This window comes from Neolamprologus brichardi, chromosome 23 (assembly GCF_056152115.1).
Source record: "Neolamprologus brichardi isolate AB-2024 chromosome 23, ASM5615211v1, whole genome shotgun sequence".
NCBI classification, from domain to species: Eukaryota; Metazoa; Chordata; class Actinopteri; order Cichliformes; family Cichlidae; genus Neolamprologus; species Neolamprologus brichardi.
In genome coordinates this window covers 33,528,109-33,551,201 of record NC_142125.1, presented here as the reverse complement: position 1 = coordinate 33,551,201, position 23,093 = coordinate 33,528,109, and the positions used below count along the sequence as shown (strand labels likewise).

The window sequence follows — 23,093 nt, the reverse complement described above, 5'->3', positions numbered from 1 at the left end:
GAAAGTTAGCGGAAGTTAGCTCGCTAGTTTCGCTAGTTGCCTAAGCATGATATAGCATGTTCTGACTGAGAGATTTCTGAAAAAAATCTAATGTACAGCTCTGCTATCACTTCCAACATAAATGAAGACAGGAAGCTACACAGCAGTGACGTTTGCAGGGTTACTGAAGTTGGGCTAGCTGGTATATAATGATGTGCTACGTGATCGCTAGCGACACAGCTATGTTAGCATAACATAAACAGAAAAGCTGGAGGATGAACGCTAACACTTTTCCACTCGATAAAAGTTAACGTGAAGGTTCCTGATGGTTACAGACAAATGCATGCCAGGATGCTCTAAACAGACCAAACTTCAGTCAGGAGAACAACTGAGATAATCCATCCATAATATAAGGTTAGTCATTAATATACTGCAACAACATTGGAATAGAGCAGCTGTGATAGAATACAGCATTAATGAATCAATGGTACAGAAGTAGAGGAAGCAAGAAGAATGAGTTGAATAAAGTTTGATTTATTTGACTGCTTTGTTTCGCTTAATGTGCCTAATAATCCCATGCACCTTGTGGTCCGAAAAATACGTATTTGACTTTTTTATTTGGCACACTGCAGTTAAATGTAGCAAAGCACCTCTTTTTAACCTCAGTGGATATTATACATGGTTATGCTCGGGATATGTCAGCCCATTTCTACTGGAAATGCCTTTTGGTTAAACTTTCAGCAAGGAATTTGCATTTGCACTGTTAAATGTTTATATAGCTTTAATGCACATAAAAAACAGCTGCTTGTTTAAGTAAAATAAATGGATGGTGTTTTTTTCTAGTCTGCTACAACTGCTGTGTTGTGGAGTTGTATTTTGTCTCGCAGAAATTATATCGTCAGTTATATCGTTATCGCAAATTTTCAAATATATATCGTGATATATATTGTTGGCCATATCGCCCTGCTCTAGCTGCCATGCAAAAACACCTCCAGAAATAAAATGCACTATTTGACTGCAGTTGGTGAGTCACATAGACAAACAGGAAGACACAGACAGAGAAACACAGAAGGCAGATCCAGAACAATAAAGAGTAAAATAAAATCTCAGTAACATTACAGTTGTATAAATGATTTTAGTAACAGCAAATAATCTGATATTGGTTGTTGTAGAAAGCAGCACCTCCCACACATACCGAACACACACAGCAATGCGATTTTGATTTGTATCTTTTTAAATTCTAACTGCATCTTTTTCCCTTTACATGAGTTTCTGTACCACGTAGCATTCTTTATCTTTGGTGCAGTAAGATAAAACCCTTGTGTTTCTTTTCATTTTGTTGCTTTCGCTCTGACAGCCTTTCAGTGGCTGAGTAATGACACACAGGTGAAGGTGATGGCCTTATGACAACCCCCACCCCCACCCCCCCCAACTGTGTGACTGCACCTACAACAGAAAACACTCAGGATTTGAGTGGACGGGTTCCTTTTAAATTGGAGTGGCATCTGGGTTTATGAGTCCTCAAGCTCTGACATGAGCTTTTTTTCTGTCTTGAAGATCAAATTTCACCTGTGCATCTAGTATTTCGAGCTAGAGCTGGCCTAATGGCAAGAAACCACCTTGAGTGTTTGTTTTCAGACATTTTGTGGAGCAGATGCACAGCTGCTGCTATTTCAGGACAGTTCAGGTCCCGTCATGGAGGCAAATAAATTCAATAAACAGCATTTCCCAAAATGACTAGGGTGTAAGACTCTGGCATTTCATTCCTTTGTCTTGACTGGCAAATTTCAGTTAGTTCCCTGGGTATGCTGTGATGCCTGCTTGTGCAAATACTCAGAAGGGAGCCACTTTTCAGACAGCCCACTTCCATTTTTAATTTATGGGAGGAATAATCATAGCAGGATGATTTTGGATGTTGTAGAGGTTAATAACAGTGTGATCACGAACTTCTAAATTGAGCCATAAATATGCCTGTTATCAACAGGGGTTCAAGATTAAAATGCACTGCTGTGAAACACCAAGTTTATACCTGCACTAATCAATATTTTAATATCAACAAAAGACTTAATGATTATCTCTAATGTGAAAGGGGTCACTTGTGGTGACACACCTACAGGAATTAGCAGCTGATGTGGCTGTTTCCATCAACTCTACAAAGTATTTCAGTAGCAGTTAAAGGGGAGTTCAAAAAATCATTTTGTAATCTGATACTGGATCTTAAAACAGAAGAAAGCTGTCTTCAGTGGAAGAGGGAACTGAACTAAAATTTTCTGATTGGCTGCATCTCTAAAACAGGTTTGAAAAGCAGGTGGGTGGGGCTTATGGTAAATTGGCCGGTTGTAATGTAGGGCTTTTCTATTTTTCTTGAGCACTCATAGCGCTTTATACAACATGCTTCATTCACACAAACACACTTGGCCTAAAAGTTTTTGCTTTTAAGAGCTCATTTTATTTTTTCTAGCGTTTCTTTCTGTGATGAATTTGAAAAGTCTTGCTTCGTTAGCAGGTTATTAAGTGTCAAAGAGACATATATTTAGGCCATATTCGCCTTGACTGACACATCTCTCTCATCTCCGCCGTGTTCGTTGCTGCTTGTTCTTTTTCACCTCAGCTCCACTCTCATAATTTGGCTTTTCCGACTCCCGACAAGGATGGAAGCAAAAATGCAAATTGGAACTGTACATCATCTGCACTTTGTTCACCTCGGAACAAGACGAGCGAGGCAGCCCCCTTCTTGCTTTGACAAAGGCTCCTCTTTTGTGCTCCAAGTCAGGCGTTTAATGAGGAATTGTAGCAGCGACAAAGACACAACAACACAAGTCAAAGAAAAAGCCCATTTTCATGACTGTCATTTTTACAGCCCTTATCATTTTGATTTATTAAAGTGACACGTAGAGCATATAACTTGAATTGGATTTAAGTTTTTACCTTACTTGTATGATGTGTCTTTTTAATCACTGCTGCTTTTCCTTAACAGCCGGTGTATTGACTTGTCCAGTGATCTTAGCTGAGAACTGCTGTTTTTAGAAGCTGACATGCCTTTGAGTCCTGACATGTGTGAAAAACCAGACCTGATACTGATGATGAAACATTTGTGCCATTTTCAGGGATTTTACACATCAACCAAGCAACCAAGTGTGAACCTGCACCATCTGGGTGGAAGCCAGTGCTCTTATACTGTAGTGCATAATGTGATATAAGCAGTGATGAATCCAGTGCACTCAGACCATGTGCTTCATGGGCCGAGAAATGAAGCATCCAAAGCAGTTTACTGCCTTGAATATCTTTGTCTAAGTGCTTCTGTCCCTCTGCACTTGTCTTACTCTTCAGGATGACCATCAACGCAGAGTGCCAGCTGCAGCTCCATAATTTCCCAATGGATGAACACTCCTGTCCTCTCGTCTTCTCTAGCTGTGAGTATTGGGATTAGCATGCACACAGACACGGAAAACACACATAAATATGCAGATACTCGTGTTTATACACCTCTAGGGCAAGACTTTGAAAGCAGGCGGGAAACGTCCTGGAGAAAAAATGGAAACCAAATAGAAAGTGAACTAAAGGCTAAGCGAAAAAGTGCTATCAGTCATCCATCCATCCATTCGCTTCCGCTTATCCTTTTCAGGGTCGCGGGGGGCGCTGGAGCCTATCCCACCTGTCATAGAGCGAGAGGCAGGGTACACCCTGGACAGGTCGCCAGTCTGTCGCAGGGCTAACACACAGGGACAGACAACCATTCACACTCACATTCATTCGCACATTCACACCTAGTGACAATTTGGATTATCCAATTAACCTATCCCCACAAGCTGCATGTCTTTGGACGGTGGGAGGAAGCCGGAGTACCCGGAGGGAACCCACGCAAACACGGGGAGAACATGCAAACTCCACACAGAAAGACCCCGGCCTGATGTTGGAATTGAACTCAGGACCTTCTTGCTGTGCGGCAACAGTGCTAACCACCGTGCCACCGTGCTGCCAGCTATCAGTCAATCAAACTTTATTTGTATAGCATCTTTCGTGTAGGCTAGTGCAGTTCAAAGTGCCTTACAGATGACTGAAAGTATGAAAACAGCAAAGAAACATATTAAGGACTTATTTAGGTATTAAAATCACTGGAGCATTTGAGCATCATTCAGTGATGAGTGTCAGGGCTGGGTCTTTCTTTCCCTCCCAAACTATGAATTTGAGTTTATGTAACCAATTAATTTATTGGTAATCCCCCACACACAAAAACTAAGAAGTGAGAAAAGAGAAAGCAGCTTTTTGGATAAATACACTTTGCATATTAATCATCAAGAAACTGACCTAACAGCCCATTGTTCATTCAGTGATGCTAGTTTCAGTCATTGTGTAAATGTACTGTTTATAAGGTTGGGGAGACCTGCAGTCAGCTGAGACCTAAGAGTCACTTGGATGAGTGACACGTTTGTCCCACTGAAAACGCTACTTCCAGATGAACAAAATAAACTTTTTGGGAGAAAGCAACTACTTTCAGCTACCCCCTTATTCATGAGTGTCACTGCATATGGCTTCTTTACATTGTTAAATCCAGAATCTAATTTAAAATCATTACCCTCACATACAAGGTCTTAAGTAACGAGGCCCCACTTTATCATAAAGAGGTTTCTTCCTGTTAAAGAGGAGTTTTTCCTTCCCACTGTTGCTAAGTGTTTGCTCCTAAGGGAGGAGTGTCCAACTCCAGGCCTCAAGGGCTGGTGACCTGCAAGCTTTCGATATGACCCTTGGTCAACACACCTGAATCAAATGATTAGTTCATTACCAGGCCTGGAGTTGGACACCCCTGTCATAAGGGATTGTTGGAGTTTTTTCTGTGTTATTGTAGAGCCTTTACCTTGCAATATAAAGGGCCTTGAGGCGACTGTATAAATAAAATTGAATTGATTCACAGTGGGTAGTTCCATGTGTTTGATTTGGCAGATCCCCTTACACAACCCTAAAGGGATTTATGTCTCTTTCCATGATCAAACCAGGGATTTTTTTGCTTGAATGTGTAAACCACCACACTATGAAACCATGTACAACATTGTTTGAATGTGCAAAAAGTTTCCACAGTCAAATCATAGTGAAAGTCACCTGAGTTACTGAAGTCCAGGAGTTATAAAATACATAAATGGATTTAGAAGTCCTACATCCACACTTAAGCAAGTTACTTCAGCAAATGGATGGGTACACCCAAAGTATCTTTCTACTCAATTTTGAGCACTCAAAAAGCTCAAAGAGAGTCTCATTCACCCAGTCACACACATGCAGTGCTTTTATCTAAGCACTTTTATATCTAACTTTCACACTCAAATCAATATATCAGCAATTCAGGTTTAAATATCTTACTCAAGGATACTTTCACACAAGGACAAGAAGCACTGGGGGTCGCTCCACCAACCTTCCAACTGGTAGATGACCCGCACTACCACCTGAGCCACAGCTGCCCCAAACAAACAAAAGGTGTCAGGTTGTTAGACTGAATCTTATCTGGAATCAAGTAACCAAAAGAACAGCAGAGTAGATCCTGAGTGTCTGTATGTTGATTCAACAGGGATAATATTAAATTAAAGTTGACACCTAAGAACTTCATGCATTATTTGTATCTCCACCATAAATTGATGCAGGAAAAGTACAAAGTGGATGATAGAATGTAAAACGTTAAAGTCCTGACCCTCAAAATATCCTTGTGTCTAAACCCAACCAAGTAGTTTTTAATAACTAAGCTTAACAGCAAGTGAAAGTAGAAGACAAACGAGAAAATTGTTAGAAAGTGTAAAATTGTTAGAAAGTGACAAAATACAGTGGTGTCTGCAAGATGCAAAGAGGATATCCTGCCTTGGAAACTGTTATCTCTCAGCAGTCGATATTACTGCATCTGGTGTGTCAGAGCGACGTTGCCAAAGAACACCTTGTGTGTAATGTGGAGACAAAAGAACAGCATTTTTTTTACCCATCACGATGAAACCTTGTTGGCCAGCCAGCTCAAATCTTGATGTGGTCCAGTATTTGAAAGTGAGCTGTTGCTTCCACATTGTTAGAATACAAATAACAGTTGATTGCTGAATATTTAGTAGCAAGGAAATTACAATACTGGATTTGTTGGATAAATGGCATCCTATCACGATACCACGCTGGAAAACACCCATTCTTTAACAGATGTTTGTAGAAGTAGTTTGCATGCCTAGGTGCTTTATTTTATACACCTGTGCAAGTGACTGGAACACCCGAATCCATTGATTTGGACAGTGAGTGAATACTTTTTACAGTGTAGTGGATGTTTTCATGAGATGATCATATTAGGGATATCGGTTTTCAGTGCTATCATATAAGGGAAAAAATGTCTGAAATGGATTATTGAGCTCAGGCTTGTACAAATCATATGTTCAAGTTTGCTTTTCAGGGTTTCAAAGCGTTTTACAACATCATGAAAAAAATTATCATTGTTGGCAGCCACATGGCACTGGACCTGCTGTACGCCATTTAAAATCTGGAAATATACAACTGACCATAAGGAACCAGATAAAAGAAAAGAAAATGTGATAGTAGTATCCAGTGGTCCACAGTTGTGACATGTAAATCTAATTTTTATTTGTGTTTCTCTCACAATACCCCTCACAGACAAAAGCACCTCGTGTCCCTACCACCCTGCCCACCCGCCAAGCTGAAAAGCACTAAACACCTGAAAATGCAAATGCAAGGGAGGAGGTGCAGATTTTCTGGCACAATATCTCCATGCAGTCCCTTAGTAAACAAGGACAAACCCAGTTTTATTGTTTAGTGGCTGAAAAAGGGGGACTGCTAATCCTCAGCAAATATCCTCTTTTTTAATTCAGTGGTCTGTTTGCAGTGAAGCCGCTCTGCTGCTCGAGTTACAGTCTTCCAGGGTTGCATTATTTCTAGAGTATGTTATTTTTAAAAGTATTTTTTTAATTATATAAAATTTGAACCATAATTCAAAGTAAAACAAGAGTCTTCAGTATTGTTATCTATCTATCTATCTATCTATCTATCTATCTATCTATCTATATATACATATATACACATATACACACACACATATATATATATATAAAATTCTCTAGCACGCCCCTGCGGGCGGTTTATCCTTCAAGCTCGGGTCCTCTACCAGAGGCCTGGGAGCTTGAGGGTCCTGCGCAGTATCTTAGCTGTTCCCAGGACTGCGCTCTTCTGGACAGAGATCTCCGATGTTAGTCCCGGGATCTGCTGGAGCCACTCGCCTAGCTTGGGAGTCACCGCACCTAGTGCTCCGATTACCACGGGGACCACCGTTACCTTCACCCTCCACATCCTCTCGAGCTCTTCTCTGAGCCCTTGGTATTTCTCCAGCTTCTCGTGTTCCTTCTTCCTGATATTGCTGTCATTTGGAACCGCTATATCGATCACTACGGCCGTCTTCTTCTGTTTGTCTACTACCACTATGTCCGGTTGGTTAGCCACCACCATTTTGTCCGTCTGTATCTGGAAGTCCCACAGGATCTTAGCTCGGTCATTCTCCACCACCCTTGGGGGCATTTCCCATTTTGACCTCGGGACTTCCAGGTTATACTCGGCACAGATGTTCCTGTACACTAGGCCGGCCACTTGGTTATGGCGTTCCATGTATGCCTTGCCTGCTAGCATCTTGCACCCTGCTGTTATGTGCTGGATTGTCTCTGGGGCATCTTTACACAGCCTGCACCTGGGGTCTTGCCTGGTGTGATAGACCCCAGCCTCTATGGATCTTGTACTCAGAGCTTGTTCTTGTGCTGCCATGATTAGTGCCTCTGTGCTATCTTTCAGTCCAGCTTTGTCCAGCCACTGGTAGGATTTCTGGATATCAGCCACCTCCTCTATCTGCTGGTGGTACATACCGTGCAGGGGCCTGTCCTTCCATGATGGTTCCTCGTCTCCCTCCTCTTTCTTGGGTTTCTGCTGCCTGAGGTATTCACTGAATATATATATATATATATATATATATATATATATATATATATATATATATTCAATTCAATTCAATTCAATTTTATTTATATAGCGCCAAATCACAACAAATGTCGCCTCAAGGCGCTTCATAGATACAGAGAAAGCCCAACAATCATATGACCCCCTATGAGCAAGCACTTTGGCGACAGTGGGAAGGAAAAACTCCCTTTTAACAGGAAGAAACCTCCGGCAGAACCAGGCTCAGGGAGGGGCGGCCATCTGCTGCGACCGGTTGGGGTGAGAGAAGGAAGACAGGATAAAGACATGCCGTGGAAGAGAGACAGAGGTTAATAACAGATATGATTCAATACAGAGAGGTCTATTAACACATAGTGAGTGAGAATATATATATATAAAAATATTAGGGGTGCAACGATACACAAATACACGATACACAAAATTCACGGTTCAGTTCGGTTCGATACTTTGGTGTCACGGTTCGATATTTTTTCGATACACAAAAAAATGTTCATGCCTTTTTAATTTGTCATTTATTAAATTTTCACGGCACATTCTGCACCACATCTCTGTGCGTTCATCATTTGTTTGAAGCCAGCTCACCTCCTGCAACCACTTTTCCGAGAATACGCGCTTCTTTTGTGGTTCGGACTCCTTCTGACATTTCTTTGGAGGTGGAGGAACATCACAGTAATTGCTTAAAGGAGCTTGTTCGACATCTTTAAGAGTTCTAAACAAATGTTTGTCCTCCTTCTGAAAATCTTATGTACGCAAACACGCGTTGCAACTTCTTATCTTGTGTGCGTTTTTTATTTTGACAGCGAATGCGCACCTGCGGACCACTTATGTGCAGCCCTGGTTATTTAGCTCGTCATATTGCAGCCACAGAAATTCTTTTGTCCATGAAACCATAAAGCTGCACTTTCTTTTTGCCTTATAGTCTGATTTGTCATAACTTTTCCGTTTTGTGGTAAGCTTTTCTTTGGCTGTCACTTCTTCACGCTGACCTGTCTTATTTGGCTCAGCAGAACTAAAATATATATCCTGCTGCTTTTACACACGCACTCACATAACGCTCAGCAATTCTCTGCGCGATCAACCTCTCACATGTTTAAGCTGCGGGAGATTTCACTTGTCATGTTTGCATAGTAAGCTAACGATTGATAAGACGATGTCAGAGGAATTGGTGCGCAAATTATCATCACTCACCAATCAGTGCTGTCGCTCTCTATACACAGTTCACGCGATTGCAAAGTGAAAGCAAAAAACAAGCGCAAATTCAAACGCAATTTCAATATGTCACATATTGACAGTGGCTCACCGATGCCAATGACATAATTACCCAGCTACATTTCCGAAAGAATGCAAAAGCATTGACATATATTTTTCCTTCCTACGATAGCCCGACGGGCAGGGCAGAGAGAGATTTTGGTAGCCCGACTGGAAAAATCACTAGCCCCGGGACGTCGGGCTAGCGATTTTGCGAGCCCTGTATCTGATTGAGGAATCACTCATCTTTGGAAAAGAGAGTTTATTACAGAGAAATGGCTCTTTCCAAAATAAAAGCTATACTATACGCTTCTTCTGAGCTATATTATCAGCAGCATTAAACATATCAGGTCCCCATAAGGAGAATCATGTGCTAACGGCTGTCTAAATGACTCGGGTAAAGATTGTAGCATGTGTGCTTGTTGTTTTTGTCTGCTTCCACTTGTCTTTCCATTAGAATGATGTCGGAGTAAATGTGCAGTCATATTCGTTGTCTTCCCACTAGTGCTGTCAGCGTTAACATGACGTTAACGCCACAACACGGCAAATCTCCGTTAACGAGCTACCGCGGATCGCCCCGTGCGTGGGGCTGGACAGCCAACACGTTAACGAGCTAACTGCGCTAACACACTAGTTCCCACCAATGTAATTGAGCATTGCGTGGCACATCCAACATACTATTTTACTTTAGTCAATGACGCGCTTACCTTCAGGGTCATACTTCACATGAAAACCAAAATAGTTCCAAATGCCAGATCTGAATGAGGGTGGGGGAGGTTCAATTTGCCATGTTGCAAGGAGAGCTTAACTTCTGTCTCGCTAGCTTGCCCTGCGCTCAGTGAATCTGCGTTCGACTACTCCGCCTAGGCTGCACTGTCGAGCGCAGATCCACTGAGCGCTCAACACTGACCGCACCGTCAGAAGGAAAGTTGATAAAATAAATTAAAAATTATATATATATATATATATATATATATATATATATATATATATACACACACACATATATATATATATATATATATATAAAATGTACCAATTAGTAATTGGATGAAATGGATGGAATGATGATAGTGTAGCAGTATAAGTACAGCTGTTGACTTTAGTTAATCAGTGGGGCAGTGAAACAGCTCACAGACTAGACCAGTACAGAATCAAAAACTACTACAATCGAGCGAAGGAACACTTTTTCCAGATTTTTGACTGTTCCTTTACATAGTCATAAACTCCCCAAATATAAAAGAAAATCAAGTCAATAAAAGCAATGCAAGAAGCTTTTTTGTTGCCATGAAATTAGTCTCCCCTGCATCTCATTATCGAAAAGATAAAAATCACATTCGATTATGTTTGACAGGTCATTCTGTTGGCCCAGAAATTTTTCTGATTTATTTTACATAATAATCATTACCCAGTGCAGCTACAGATGGCAGTATTTGTCAGCGCCCATTATTAAACCTCCACCCAGCATTGAGTTCAGATAATCCAATTCCATTTTCAAACATATATAGAATTTGTTCACTGTGTGATGACACAGTACTGCAGTTACTGAAAGAGCTATTGACTGTAAATTGGCTTCCATTATGTCTCTTCTCTTAGTGAAAGGTTTCACAGTAAATAGCCCTTTTTTCCAAGGTCCATGTGGTTGGACATTTATCCTCCATCAAAGAGAACATTAATGACATCTGTCAGCAACATCAGGCAAACCCATCTGAGTTGAATTTCAGGAAATTTGGTGAACAGGTAAACCTCGACTAAAGGAAGAACTTGTTAAATATTGATGCAGATGATTGATGACTCTGCCTGTAGCAGCAATGGAAAATGTCCATTGCTGCTACAGGCAGAAAATTGCACCAAGGCTAAGCAGCTGGTACCTTCAATGGGACTGATTTAAAGCCTTTAAATTCTTTCAATTCAGTTTTATTAACACTACCAGTCAAAAATTTGGACACGCCTTCTCTTTTATTGTTTTTTCTTTATTTTCACGACTATTTACATTGTAGATTCTCACTGAACCCATCAAAACTATGAATGAACACATATGGAATTTTGTAGTACATAAAAAAGTGTGAAATAATTCAAAATAGGTTTTATATTTTAGATTCTATAAAATAGTCGCCCTTTGCTTTCATTACTGCTTTGCACACTCTTGGCATTCTCTCGATGAACTTCTTGAGATGGTTACCTGAAATGGTTTTCCAACAGTCTTGAAGGAGTTCCCAGAGATGTGGCGCACTTGTTGGCCCTTTTGCCTTCACTCTGTGGTCCATCTCATCCCAAACCATCTCGATTAAGTTTAGGTCAGGTGACTGTGGAGGCCAGGCGATCTGGTGCAGCACTCCATCACTCTCCGTCTTGGTCAAATTGTCATTACACAGCCTGGAGGTGTGTTTGGGGTCAGTGTCCTGTTGAAAAATAAATCATGGGCAAACTAACTGCAAACCAGATAGGATGGCATGTCACTGCAGGATGCTGTGGTAATGTCCCCAACAGTGTCACCAGCAAAGCATCCCCACACCATCACACCTCCTCCGCCATGCTTCATGGTGGGAACCATGCACGTAGAGACCATCCGTTCACCTTTTCTGTGTCTCAAAAAGACACGGCGAGTGGAAGACCAAAAATCTAAAATCTGGACTCATCAGACCAAAGCACAGATTTCCACTGGTCTAATGTCCATTCCTCGTGTTTCTTGGCCCAAACACTCTTCTGCTTGTTGCTTTTCGTTGGTCGTGATTTCTTAGCAGCTATTTGACCATAAAGGCCTGATTCTTCTCAAAACAGTTGATGTAGAGATGTGTCAGCAGCAGAGGTGACTCTTGGTCTTCCTTTCCTGGGGCGGTCCTCATGTGAGCCAGTTTTGTCACAATGCTTTATGGTTTTGGGGTCTGCACTTGAGGACACAGTCAAAGTTTTAGTAATTTTCAGAACTGACTGACTGACCTTCAGCTCTTAAAGTAATGATGGACTGTTGTTTCTCTTTACTTAGCTGATTGGTTCTTGCCATAATATGAATTCCAGCAGTTGTCAAATAGGGCTGTCAGCTGTGTACCAACCTGACTTCTGCACAACACAACTGATGGTCCCAACCCCATTAAGACGGCAAGAAACTCCACAAATAAACCCTGACAAGACACACCTGTGAAGTGAAAACCATTTCAGGTGACTGCATCATGAAACTCAATGAGAGAAGGCCAAGGGTTTGAGGCCCTGTCAACAAAGCAAAGGGTGGCTACTTTGAGGAATCTAAAATACAAGACACATTCAGAACTATTTATCATTTTTTTCTTTGCTACATAATTCCATATATCTTGTTTCATATATTTGATGCCTTCAGTATGTAACTACAATATAGAAAGTAGTAAAAATAATGAAAAAACATGAAATGAGAAAGTGTGCCCAAACCTTTGACTGGTAGTGTATATAGGACCAATTTACAACAACAGTTAGGTGCTTAATAGGTGCTAACTTGCATATGACAATTAAAACTGAAAACTAATATTGTAAGGTAAAGACAATAATACAACAATACAGAGAAACACTAACAAGGAGACAACCCTCTATGACCAGGCAATTTGGCAAAGGTGGGAAGGAAAAACAGTTTTAATTTAGCCACTGAAGCTGAATTACCCCTGCACAAGGGTCACCCAAACAAATGGAACATTGGCTTAAAGGGAGGGGGAATAGAACAGTGTAAGATAAAGGTTATGTTGAACTATGAGTCTCCTGTTCATTTCTTACAGTCTATCTATGACTCACCTCTAGAATAAAAATATGTGGCTGGGAATTAGCACAAAAGGTTCCCTTTATGGAGCAACAGAAACTACATTTGTATCTGTCATAGAATGGATTTAAAGAAATTCTTATTTTATATTTATTTATTTGAATGTCCCCTATTCTGGAGACAGCATCCATCTCTGCACATGTGTTTTTGATAACCTGTTTATCCATTTTGAGGCTCCCAAAAAGCCAATTTCCATCAGTCTTAACGGTGCAGTACAACTGAGCAGCAAGTGTTTCTCTCAGGTCGTCTCCTTCTGTTACGCATAGATGAGTTGCCAGCCTATAAGTGGCATATTCCACGGCAGATGGTCCACGATATGAAGCGCTGCTGTAGGGGAGCAGGAGGATAGACAGAGAGAGAGAGGGCCAGAGCCAGTCACTGAACACTAGAATGACATCTGAAAATGAAGCCACAATTGTCCTTCACTTTTCACCTCTGTCCAATCACCTCTGTCCAATCACGTGCAGCCTAGTGTGCAGTAACATCCAACTACATTTCTGTGTTACCACTCAAGGCACGCAGCAGCTGATGTGTTATAATACTGTCAAAGTCTAATGTTCAAGGCTTTTAAAATGTTCTCTCTTCATCATGAAGCAAATTAGAAACCTCCCCATTACGGCTGCAATCAGTTTCATATATTGAGATGGAACATAATATTCTTGATGGATGCGTTCATGGCCTCACTAATTTCACTTATTAATTCAGAGTATTTTTCGATAGCAGCTGTATTCCTGACAGGCATTATGCAAGCAAATCGACACCGTGAAAACATGTTTTGAATTAGTGGCTTCACCTTGTTTCAAAGATGCTTTTAAGCTGCTCTATCTTTCTTTGTTACTCTAGTCTCTTTATGATAGTGATTTCTGTTAAATGGCGATCTCAGTATAAAAGGTAGCAAACGATAAAACTAACAAGCCATCATTACAGGCACTTTGCACTCATGCAGCTCTCCACATCAGAGCTGTGCTTCAATCATTTTCTTTAAAAATACCTAGTGTGGTGCAACATATGAAGGATATTTACATTTCAAAAGCATGCATTATTAAATATGAGAAATGGAATATGTGTCACAAGATGCTGGCCATGAATAAGAGTCAGAAAAAACATGTTACATATTCAGTGTTTAAGTAACCTTACAAAGTCTGCACTGTAAATTAAAACAAGACCTCCTGTGAGAGGCCACATAGTGCTTCAGGCTAAATGGTAATGCATTTTCTATAGCTGTGTTATCGCTGTAACATTTGACAATCAGCACTTCAGAGAAATGATGGGGATTTAATTAGTTTGCGGGCATTTGTCGTGAACCAACGTATGGCACAACTTTAACATATTTAAGAGGCCAGTCACTGAACTTACTACCATTTATTGCTATTGCCATTGACCGGCGGAGCCTGGTTCTGCCTGAGAGGTTCCTTCCTGCTAAAAGGGAGTTTTTTCCTTCCCACTGTCACTGTCACCAAGTACTTGCTTGGGGTGATTGTTGGTTTTTCTCTCCATTATCGTGGGGTTTACCTTACCTTTACAATAAGAAGAACGTTGAGATGATTGTTATTGTGAATTGAGGAGAACATGACTGTCTGTAATAAGCTGTATGAAATCCAGTATTTTTGAGGGCATTGTGTTCAAAAACACAAATGTCAGCTGCATAGTGGAAGAGAAAAAAGAGTAAAGATTCAAAACATTTTTATTCTGTGGACAATGATTGCATGCTTCACTTCTAAGAGAACCCTTTGATTCCATAAAATGTTGAACTTACATTGGCATGGCAGAAGGGTTGCAAATTCCTCTTGGCTCGAGTATTTCATCCACTAATTGTTCAGATATTTTGGTAAAAGACAAAAAGTGTCAAACTGACAGTGGTGTTACATATAAAGTCAAAAAACTTTCCAAATTCCAAAGCATTTATCCTCTGGGTTCCAGTTTTTTCGAGATATTTCAGTCCTGACAAGGGGTGTAGGACCGCCACTGACCAACAAACTGACATTGCCATCCCTAAAGCTGTGCTGCTAGTGTGTAACAATCAAGAAACATCAGTGTATCTCAGTGCTGTTGAAACAGACTAGTCATGCATTAAAAGATGCAATCAGCAGTCCTCACTCCATCATGCTCAAAAAAAGAAAGCACAAGACCTCCATCATGGCTGCCACAAGGGTTTTTACAGTACTTGAAACCCCCACAAAGGTTCATGTTCAGTTGTGGCTGAGCATTCATGTCGCTCAGGTTTTGTGTTCTTGTTTTCATTTTGAAAAGCTCATCTAAAATGTCAAACCTTTGGGTGTCACTGTGAAGAACAAGGGATGCAATCCAGTGCTTAGAGTTTAAGCATATTCCCAAAGCAGCTGACGCTGGAAATGAACCTCGACTGACCTTCTGTACAATGTGCTTGCAGGCTCTTTCTTTTCTTTTCCTTCACTTTTTCAGTCAGCTAATCGTTACTAAGCACAGTAAACTCTTACTTTTGGACAGAAAGTCCTTTCTTCTTAAAATATCTTAGTCTATTTATATGTATATATGCGTATACTGAACTTCTTAATCCTTTAAGTGGTTGTGATTCAGGACCACGGGCTTGTTGAAAAAGAGGAATGATGTCTTCTATTAGCTTGCATTATATAAAAAAGCTAGAAGAAATCAAATTTAATTAACTGGCTTTGTTTAGAGGGATGTGGCAGAAGAAGGCCTCTCTTGTCTTCTTTGTTTGGAGAGTTGGAAGGGAGAATATTAGAACCAAGGCCAGAGACAGCTGTAATTTATAAGATTGTGAAAGAACATGTGGCTTCAGGGGGCTTTTAAAAGCATGAAGGCTCTTGTAGCTATGGAGATACACTGGCAACACAATGGTAATACTGTCTGCAGAAAAGATAACTGTAAAACACACACCAAGAGAAATATGATGGCAATAATATTTGCCAACTACATCCCTCTTGCATCATGGTGATTGCTCCTCTTGGTTATAGATGGCTATCCTCTAAATTAGACCATTTACATAATTAGTCTGGTTGTAATCTGGTTGCCAGTACAGGGCACGACAAGCCTTGCCACTTGCTCATTACTGCTGTCACTCATTTTTGCATGTCAAACTGGTTCAACTTGTCAATTGAGCTCAGCTTTTTTTCTTTTACTTACAAGGAGACACCAGTGTTGTTGATGTATTAGCTTTCAAGAAAATTCAATTCCCAATGTGCTTGCTAGTGCTTGTGTCTAATGTCTACCCCCGAGCAATACCCTGCATGTGAAACTGTGCCATTTTAAGGTTGAACATCTCCAGAATTAGTACAGAACATAGTTGCTCCAGCTTTAAAGCCTTTTGAGCAGGCCATTCTCCTTGTAAGCACTCCATGGAAAAAGCACTTTTACATGTCACTGAAGTGGAACAATGGGCTTGTAACACAAGTATATATGGGAAACACATATCTGACAGCACGCTACATTAAAAGAAAAATCGATTTTTATTAATATAAAGTCAAGCCACTTCTATTATCTTTTTCTTTAAAAGTAGCCTAGAGGCTGTCTTTTTACAATTACCCTTTAACATGTACCAGGTCCCCAGTTGCCTGTTTTGAGTTTTGAGAGAAACTAATAGATAGAAACAGTCAGTCAAAATCTAGTAAGATGTGTGGGTACATAAAAAATGGTGTCTGGGTCCAGATCCAGACTGCTGGCCACCTATTGGTGAGAGCATAGAACATAATTTATAATGGTCTCTAACAAAATAATGCCACACTTCTTAATTATTTTAAACAACTCACAATATAAAACCTTTTTCTTTGGACAAGGTGTTTCCCTTAGATTATAAAATGTATTCACATAGAAAGTTTGCATTTTGGAAAACACTTCCCCAAAAAAACACTATCTGAGAGGCAGACTCACTTTAGCATTCTCTTGAACGACTAGTGTCCCCACAAATTCAAAACCTCCACATCAGTGCTGGTATAAGCAGTAGAATTTAAACAGGAAATAAAAAACCTTCTTTTTAAAGTTTTCTTCAGAAAGTCACGTTTTCAATAGTTTGAAAAAAACAAACAAACAAACAAACTCTGAACCGCTAAACCTCTGAGCCACTGTATGGATGTATCATTGAAATTATTGTAGAAACACAGCCATACTGCCAACGCCACAATAGGTGCGCGAACAGCTGTAACGAAACAAGAGGCGCAACAGTTGTAAGTTTTCTAATGTAACCAAATTTTCTTTTCTTATAACGTAACAGCACTGCTCTTTAGGCAACAGCAGCTTAACCCAAATATGCTCCAATAGCAAAGTTTGGCAGCAACTTATTTAATTACAATCAATTTCTCGGTATTATAATAACAACGGAATTTGTTTGGTACCCTAAAAAATACAGAGTTCGTGACTCAAAGCATGCACTAACCTCATCATCTGCTAGGTTGCCTGTGACCCATCTAGAGTTAGGCTTGGGCTAGGTTCATTTCTACCCATAATATGTAATTTTTACCTATTTGGTATTCCCAAATGACCATCTTATAATGCCCAAATTGCATCTTAGAGAGATGATTTGATAGATGACTTCTATTTTCTGGAACTGTGTTGTTTAGCATGAGACTCAACAACACCCTAGCCCTACCAGTAAATCGTTTACTGGCCATCAGACAGTGTTGGGGAGTAACGGAATACATGTACCGCTGTTGTTCTGGGAATTCATCCTACCTGGCAAACCATCCTACCCGTTGTTTCTGCACATGCGCACAACACGAAATTAAGTTGCAAACTGTCCTACCTTTGTGAATATTAGCTAGAAAAATACTCTGACGGGTTAAATTAACTGCCAAACCATCCTACCTTTGTGAATGTCACCTACAGGCATACTTAAACAGTTAAGATTAAGTGGCAAATCGTCTTACTTTTGTTAATCTGAGCTAGAAGCATACTTTAACAGCTAAAATTAAGTGGCAAATTATCCTACCTTTCTTAATAAGAGCTAGAAACATACTCTGACGGGTAAGATTAAGTGCCAAACCATGCTATCTTTGTGAATGTTACCTACAAGCATACTTTAATGGGCAAAGTTAAGTGGCAAACCGTCATGCCTACTTAAATTGGTGCTGGAATTACTCTGTGACAGCAGAAATGTGCATAAACTACTTATAGTAGGACGTTTTGCCAAAGTTGGATGGTTTGTCAGAACACCGTTACGTATTTAAAATACAAAATATACTGTATTCCGTTACAGTTACCATTTAAAAAGGTGGTATTCAGAATGCAGTTACTTTGCTGAAATAAAGGGATTACATGGTGGTTTTTTCCTGTTTCATATGTTCGGCTATGCCCTCTCTATTTTTGGTTTTAACACCCCAAACAAAATGCGCATTAAGAGGCTCTAATGCCTGTATCTCAATCTTGCGGCCCATGTCACCCCTACTTGTATGGCGTTATTTTTGTGCCACTATTCTGAGCGCACGTAAAAAAATTTGAGTGCACGTAAAAAAAGATTTGCAGGTGCATTTTGAGGAGAAATTTTTTTTGAGCGAAGAAAAGCTAAATTTGAGTGAACAAAACTCATTGCTGCGTGCAAAAAATGTATTTTTGTAATATTCACAAAAAAAAACGCCATATACTTGCGGCCGCATAATGACGTGAAGAAATATTTTAAAAGATTATTCACAAAAATGATTTAATATGAAGACAATAGGCAGAGTGTTACAGGCATCGCCCTAAGAATGTAGTGTAGGGCAGTGTAGTCCGTGCTGCAGGGAGAATGGACTGCCATACCCGTTATGTGTCTGTGAGCGAGGGAGGGAGAAAAAGGAAAAGTACGAGCTGTCATCTAGCAAAAACGGGAGCTGGAAGCATGTAAATATAATAATAACCACTGCAGCCAAGAAGAGTGCCTGACGAGCCCAGTTGTAAGTAAGCTATTAAGACTCGACTGTACACCGTGTTCGTGTTTTTCTCCGAAACAATAAGTTCCGTTGGAGCAGCCTTTCAACGCCTCTCTCTGTCTCTCGCTAGCAAAGTTGACCCAGATAACAAATTAAAGCTAGTTTTCAGCTACAAGCCCAATGCAGAACCCGACGTATTAGCCAGAGGTCCCTTTACTACGGTTCGGAGCCGCAGACCTGTTTTATATACGTGTGAAACAGTTTTCTATACGAAATCGCTGCAAAAAGTGCAGCCTTACCTAATGTCCACCCTACTGTTACTCATTTTATATTAAGATTTAAAAATCTAGTCGGTATTGGTATGTCGAGTAACCTTCAGTAAAAGTAATAATTCACATTCATGTAGTTGTAAAAAGCATGATAATATATAATAGGTAATCCAAAGTATTCCGAATACGTTACTAACGGAATATGTCTGTGAAGGTTCTCAGTCATCCAGGTCATTGTAGTCAAAGGAGCTTGCAAAGAAAAGCGTCTGGACTTCTTTAAGTTACTTGAAAATTCTGTAATCTGTAGTGGAATACATTTTAAAAGTAACCTTCCCAACACTGCCATCGGATGTATGTTGCTTTAAGAGGTTAAGATGAAAACTACAGTAAATAATTCAAGAGAATTTGTTCACTATGGTTGTACATAATAGATTTCAAGGAAACAAGTTGTTCAGTTGGTCTGCAGTCCACTCAACTACTAACAAAAACTGGCTGCATATAACATATATAATTTAGGCATACAATAAAAACTGCATTGTTGCAACAATCTTTTCTGTATTCTTTATTTCAACTTTTATTTCTACATTTCTCTCTCTTTCATATTCTTTCGTTTACACCAAATTCTCCATGTGGTTTCCAGACGGCTACCCACGAGATGAGATTGTGTACAAATGGAAGCGAAACTCAGTGGAGACATCTGATCAGAAATACTGGAGGCTTTACCAGTTTGACTTCATGGGGCTCAGAAACACTACGGATGTCCTCACGACTACGGCTGGTAAGTAAAGTGCTGAGAAAAGTTCAAGGAAAGGTTAAGAACTCTTCACTTGAGAACGTGCTGAACTATAGCGTTTCATTCATTTTTGACAAATAATGGTAAGAAACTAAAGAAAATAGGCAATAGTGGAGGTCACAGGGCAACTGGAGTTGGCAGGGGTTCACAGTTAAGCTGAAGAACTGTTCAGCCTCTCGTGCTGCTTCACTACCTTGGCGCCTCAAGCTTCGCACACGTTAAGATTAGCACCATGCCCATAAATGTAATCATATAACTACAAGCTCAAAGCTCATAAGTATTCCCCTCGGGTGTAAGGCCAAATAGGTTTTTCCACTGACATTAATCACCAAGATTAAACATTAAAAAGGAAGTTTAATTATTCACTTCTTTCCATCTCCCTTCCTATGCTGTTAGACCTTGTATACTTTGACAATTTAATGTAAGTTTAGGAAGGAAAAAAGTACTGTTGCCCCAACAGGTTCCTATAATTACATGCACATTTGGAACAAGCTCTTAATGTATATTCATTCTTTCACATGACCCTTGGAGATAAAAACTGATACTGACTGGCTTAAAAATCAGGCATAATGAACGAGGGATCTATCTCGAAGAACACTTCACACCAATTGTTAACCCCTTTTAACCTTGTTTATGAGTTGCATGTTCCCCGTGGTTTCAGCCATGCGCTCTTTTGTCTTCGGAGAGACGTGCTCAGATCTGCATAATGTGACCTGATTCAGCTTTTTAAGAGCTGAACCTTCATTCATTAATATTCGAGGAAGTAGAGTATGATTAGGAGAGCGATAACAGGGAGTGGCATCAAATTAAGGTGGTAATTAGTTGTACTGCTTTATTTTTGTTTTACAGAATGTAGAAGCATTGTCCTTTTTTTTGTAGTCGTTTTCTTTCCAGTGCTTAAATACAGCATATAAACTGTATAAAAAGTAAGGAAGCGTATGTTTGGCCGGTTATTTCTTTGTTGGAACAATGCTTCTTGGCAATAAATCTTATATAGTTTGATAAGCATATTTATTTCCCATTAAATTTTGCCACATTTGTAGGAAAAAATACAATGCAGAGTTGAGTATGTGGGTTGTGCCCTTGAAAAACTAACCAAATTGTCTCTGTGAGTGCCAAACAGCTTATTGTGCAACTGATTCTTGTTTTGAACTTCGGGTGAAATCAGGTGTGTACCGACAAATAGCGGCATCTGTGAACATGGACCTTGCTATAGTGTTCAGTTGGTGTCTGCTCTAAACATACTACCCATGACTGATTTGGATAATTTGATTTGTTTATACCTTTTGGTTTTACTGTGAATGTGGAACAAATGCCAGCAACAACTGGAAATAATATTGCTAATATTGCTACCAGTGTAAAATTAGACTGGTCAGCATTTGGTGAAGATGATTTCTTAGCTTATTATAGTAATACCGATATACATCTGAACAACATTTCTTTTCCCAAAGAAGCTATTTTGTGCAAGGATGTCAACTGTAAGAATGCTGTGCATAAACATTTACTCTGCTCCATGTATGATGATATAGTGACTGCTCTGTATGAAAGTGGTACACTGCTTGATAAACAATATAAGCATAAGAGACCTAACATCAGACCTGGCTGGAAAGAACATGTATCCATGTACCACGATGAAGCTCGCATAGCTTATAAATGTTGGGCCATGGCTGGAAGACCTAAATAAGGCCCAGAATTTGAACAGAAAAAATGTGCGAATGCCAGATATAAGTACGCTCTTGGCTTTATAACTAAAAATGAGCAAATGCTGAGAGCCGATTCTTTGGCCAGGAAAATGCTGTGTAATAATATGACAGATTTTTGGAAAGAGGTGAAAGCTCTTAATAACTGTAAACCATCTCTACCATCAACTGTTGAAGGTGTTTCTGGGGCAGATAACATTGCAGCATTATGGAGACAGCATTACAGTGCGTTGTTCAACTGTATTTAAAGTGAACCATATAAGGACAATTTTGACATGAGTAATGACACAATAAGTGTAAGGACATATGAAGTATATGAAGCCATTCATAGGTTATCTGATAATAAAGCTTCTGGTTTGGATCACATCACTGCAGAACATTTAATACATGCTTGTTTAAGGCTAGCTCCTCTTCTAGCACTCTGTTTCACTGGGTTTATGATTCATGGCATATTACCAGACTCAATGCTGTGTATTTTACTGGTACCAGTTATGAAGGACAAAGCTGCAAAAGTGAGCTGTTTGGATAATTATAGGCCGATTGCACCAGCCAGTATTTTATCTAAGGTGTTAGAAAGAATCTTGTTTGACAGAGTTAGTGTGTTCATCTCTTCTCTAGGGATGGGTATCATTTAGGTTTTATCCGATACCAGTACCAAACCTGTACTTTTGAAACGGTGCCGGTGCTTAAACGGTGCTTGAACCGGTGCTTAAAGAATGGAGAACACAAAATTGGTCCAAAAACCTCTCATGTTCAGCTGTTTTTTTTGTAAAAAGATAACAATGTTAGCCTTTTCTGCAGCTATAGGGCATATATGGTATCACTCTTGGATGGAAGCAGTGCTTAATCATTTGGCGAAAAAAACACCAACTTTGTCCAAAAACCTTTTATGTTTAACTGTTTCCCACTTTTTCTTTGGTCATTTTAGCTTTTTTGGTCAGGGTGAAGGGAGTATCTGCCATCAAACAAGAAGACAGCTGCATGTAACTACGATGGTGTTTGCTAGTTCACCTTACATGCATTAATGTAATAACGTGGTTAGCCTACTCAACGTAAATTATACATGAACAACATTAAGCTACTCACACTAGGAAGAACGGCTGCTGCTGCCATCATCATCCGTCATCATTTCTGCTACACTGGCAGGGCTAGGGGCCAGGACTCTAATCTTCGGGTTTTTGGGGGATGTTGCTAACTCCGGGTCCGATAACAGGCACCACACCCGCAGTAGATGTACTCGATGTGAGGTCTCGCAGCAAGCTATCAAATACGGTGCATTTCTCGGCTTTTAAAAAAAACGCTATGCGTCGCCAGGTGTTTCATCAGATTCGAGGTGTTACCTCCTTTGCACAGTATCACCTTAAAGCACTTGTTGCAGGCTGCTGAGTTTGCATCTTTTGCTGTGAAGTACAGCCAGATTTTGACCGCTTTGCCTTGGGCAATTTTAATCTGTAGCTCTGCTCTAAAAGAACGTACGTACCTGGGCCCGCCTACTACACTTGCAAAGGTAAAATGATT

At 40.0% G+C, this 23,093-nt stretch overlaps 1 protein-coding gene across 1 annotated transcript in view; it reads left to right on the top strand.

Annotated features, from left to right (window-relative positions):
• The window catches only part of LOC102784646 (gamma-aminobutyric acid receptor subunit gamma-3-like), a 152,818-nt gene that overhangs the window by 89,932 nt on the left and 39,793 nt on the right, over nucleotides 1-23,093 (top strand). The window contains exons 6-7 of the mRNA XM_087836313.1: nucleotides 3,310-3,392; nucleotides 19,723-19,860. Of these exons, the coding sequence (XP_087692439.1) occupies nucleotides 3,310-3,392; nucleotides 19,723-19,860 (221 nt within the window). The remainder of the gene's footprint in view (nucleotides 1-3,309; nucleotides 3,393-19,722; nucleotides 19,861-23,093) is intronic.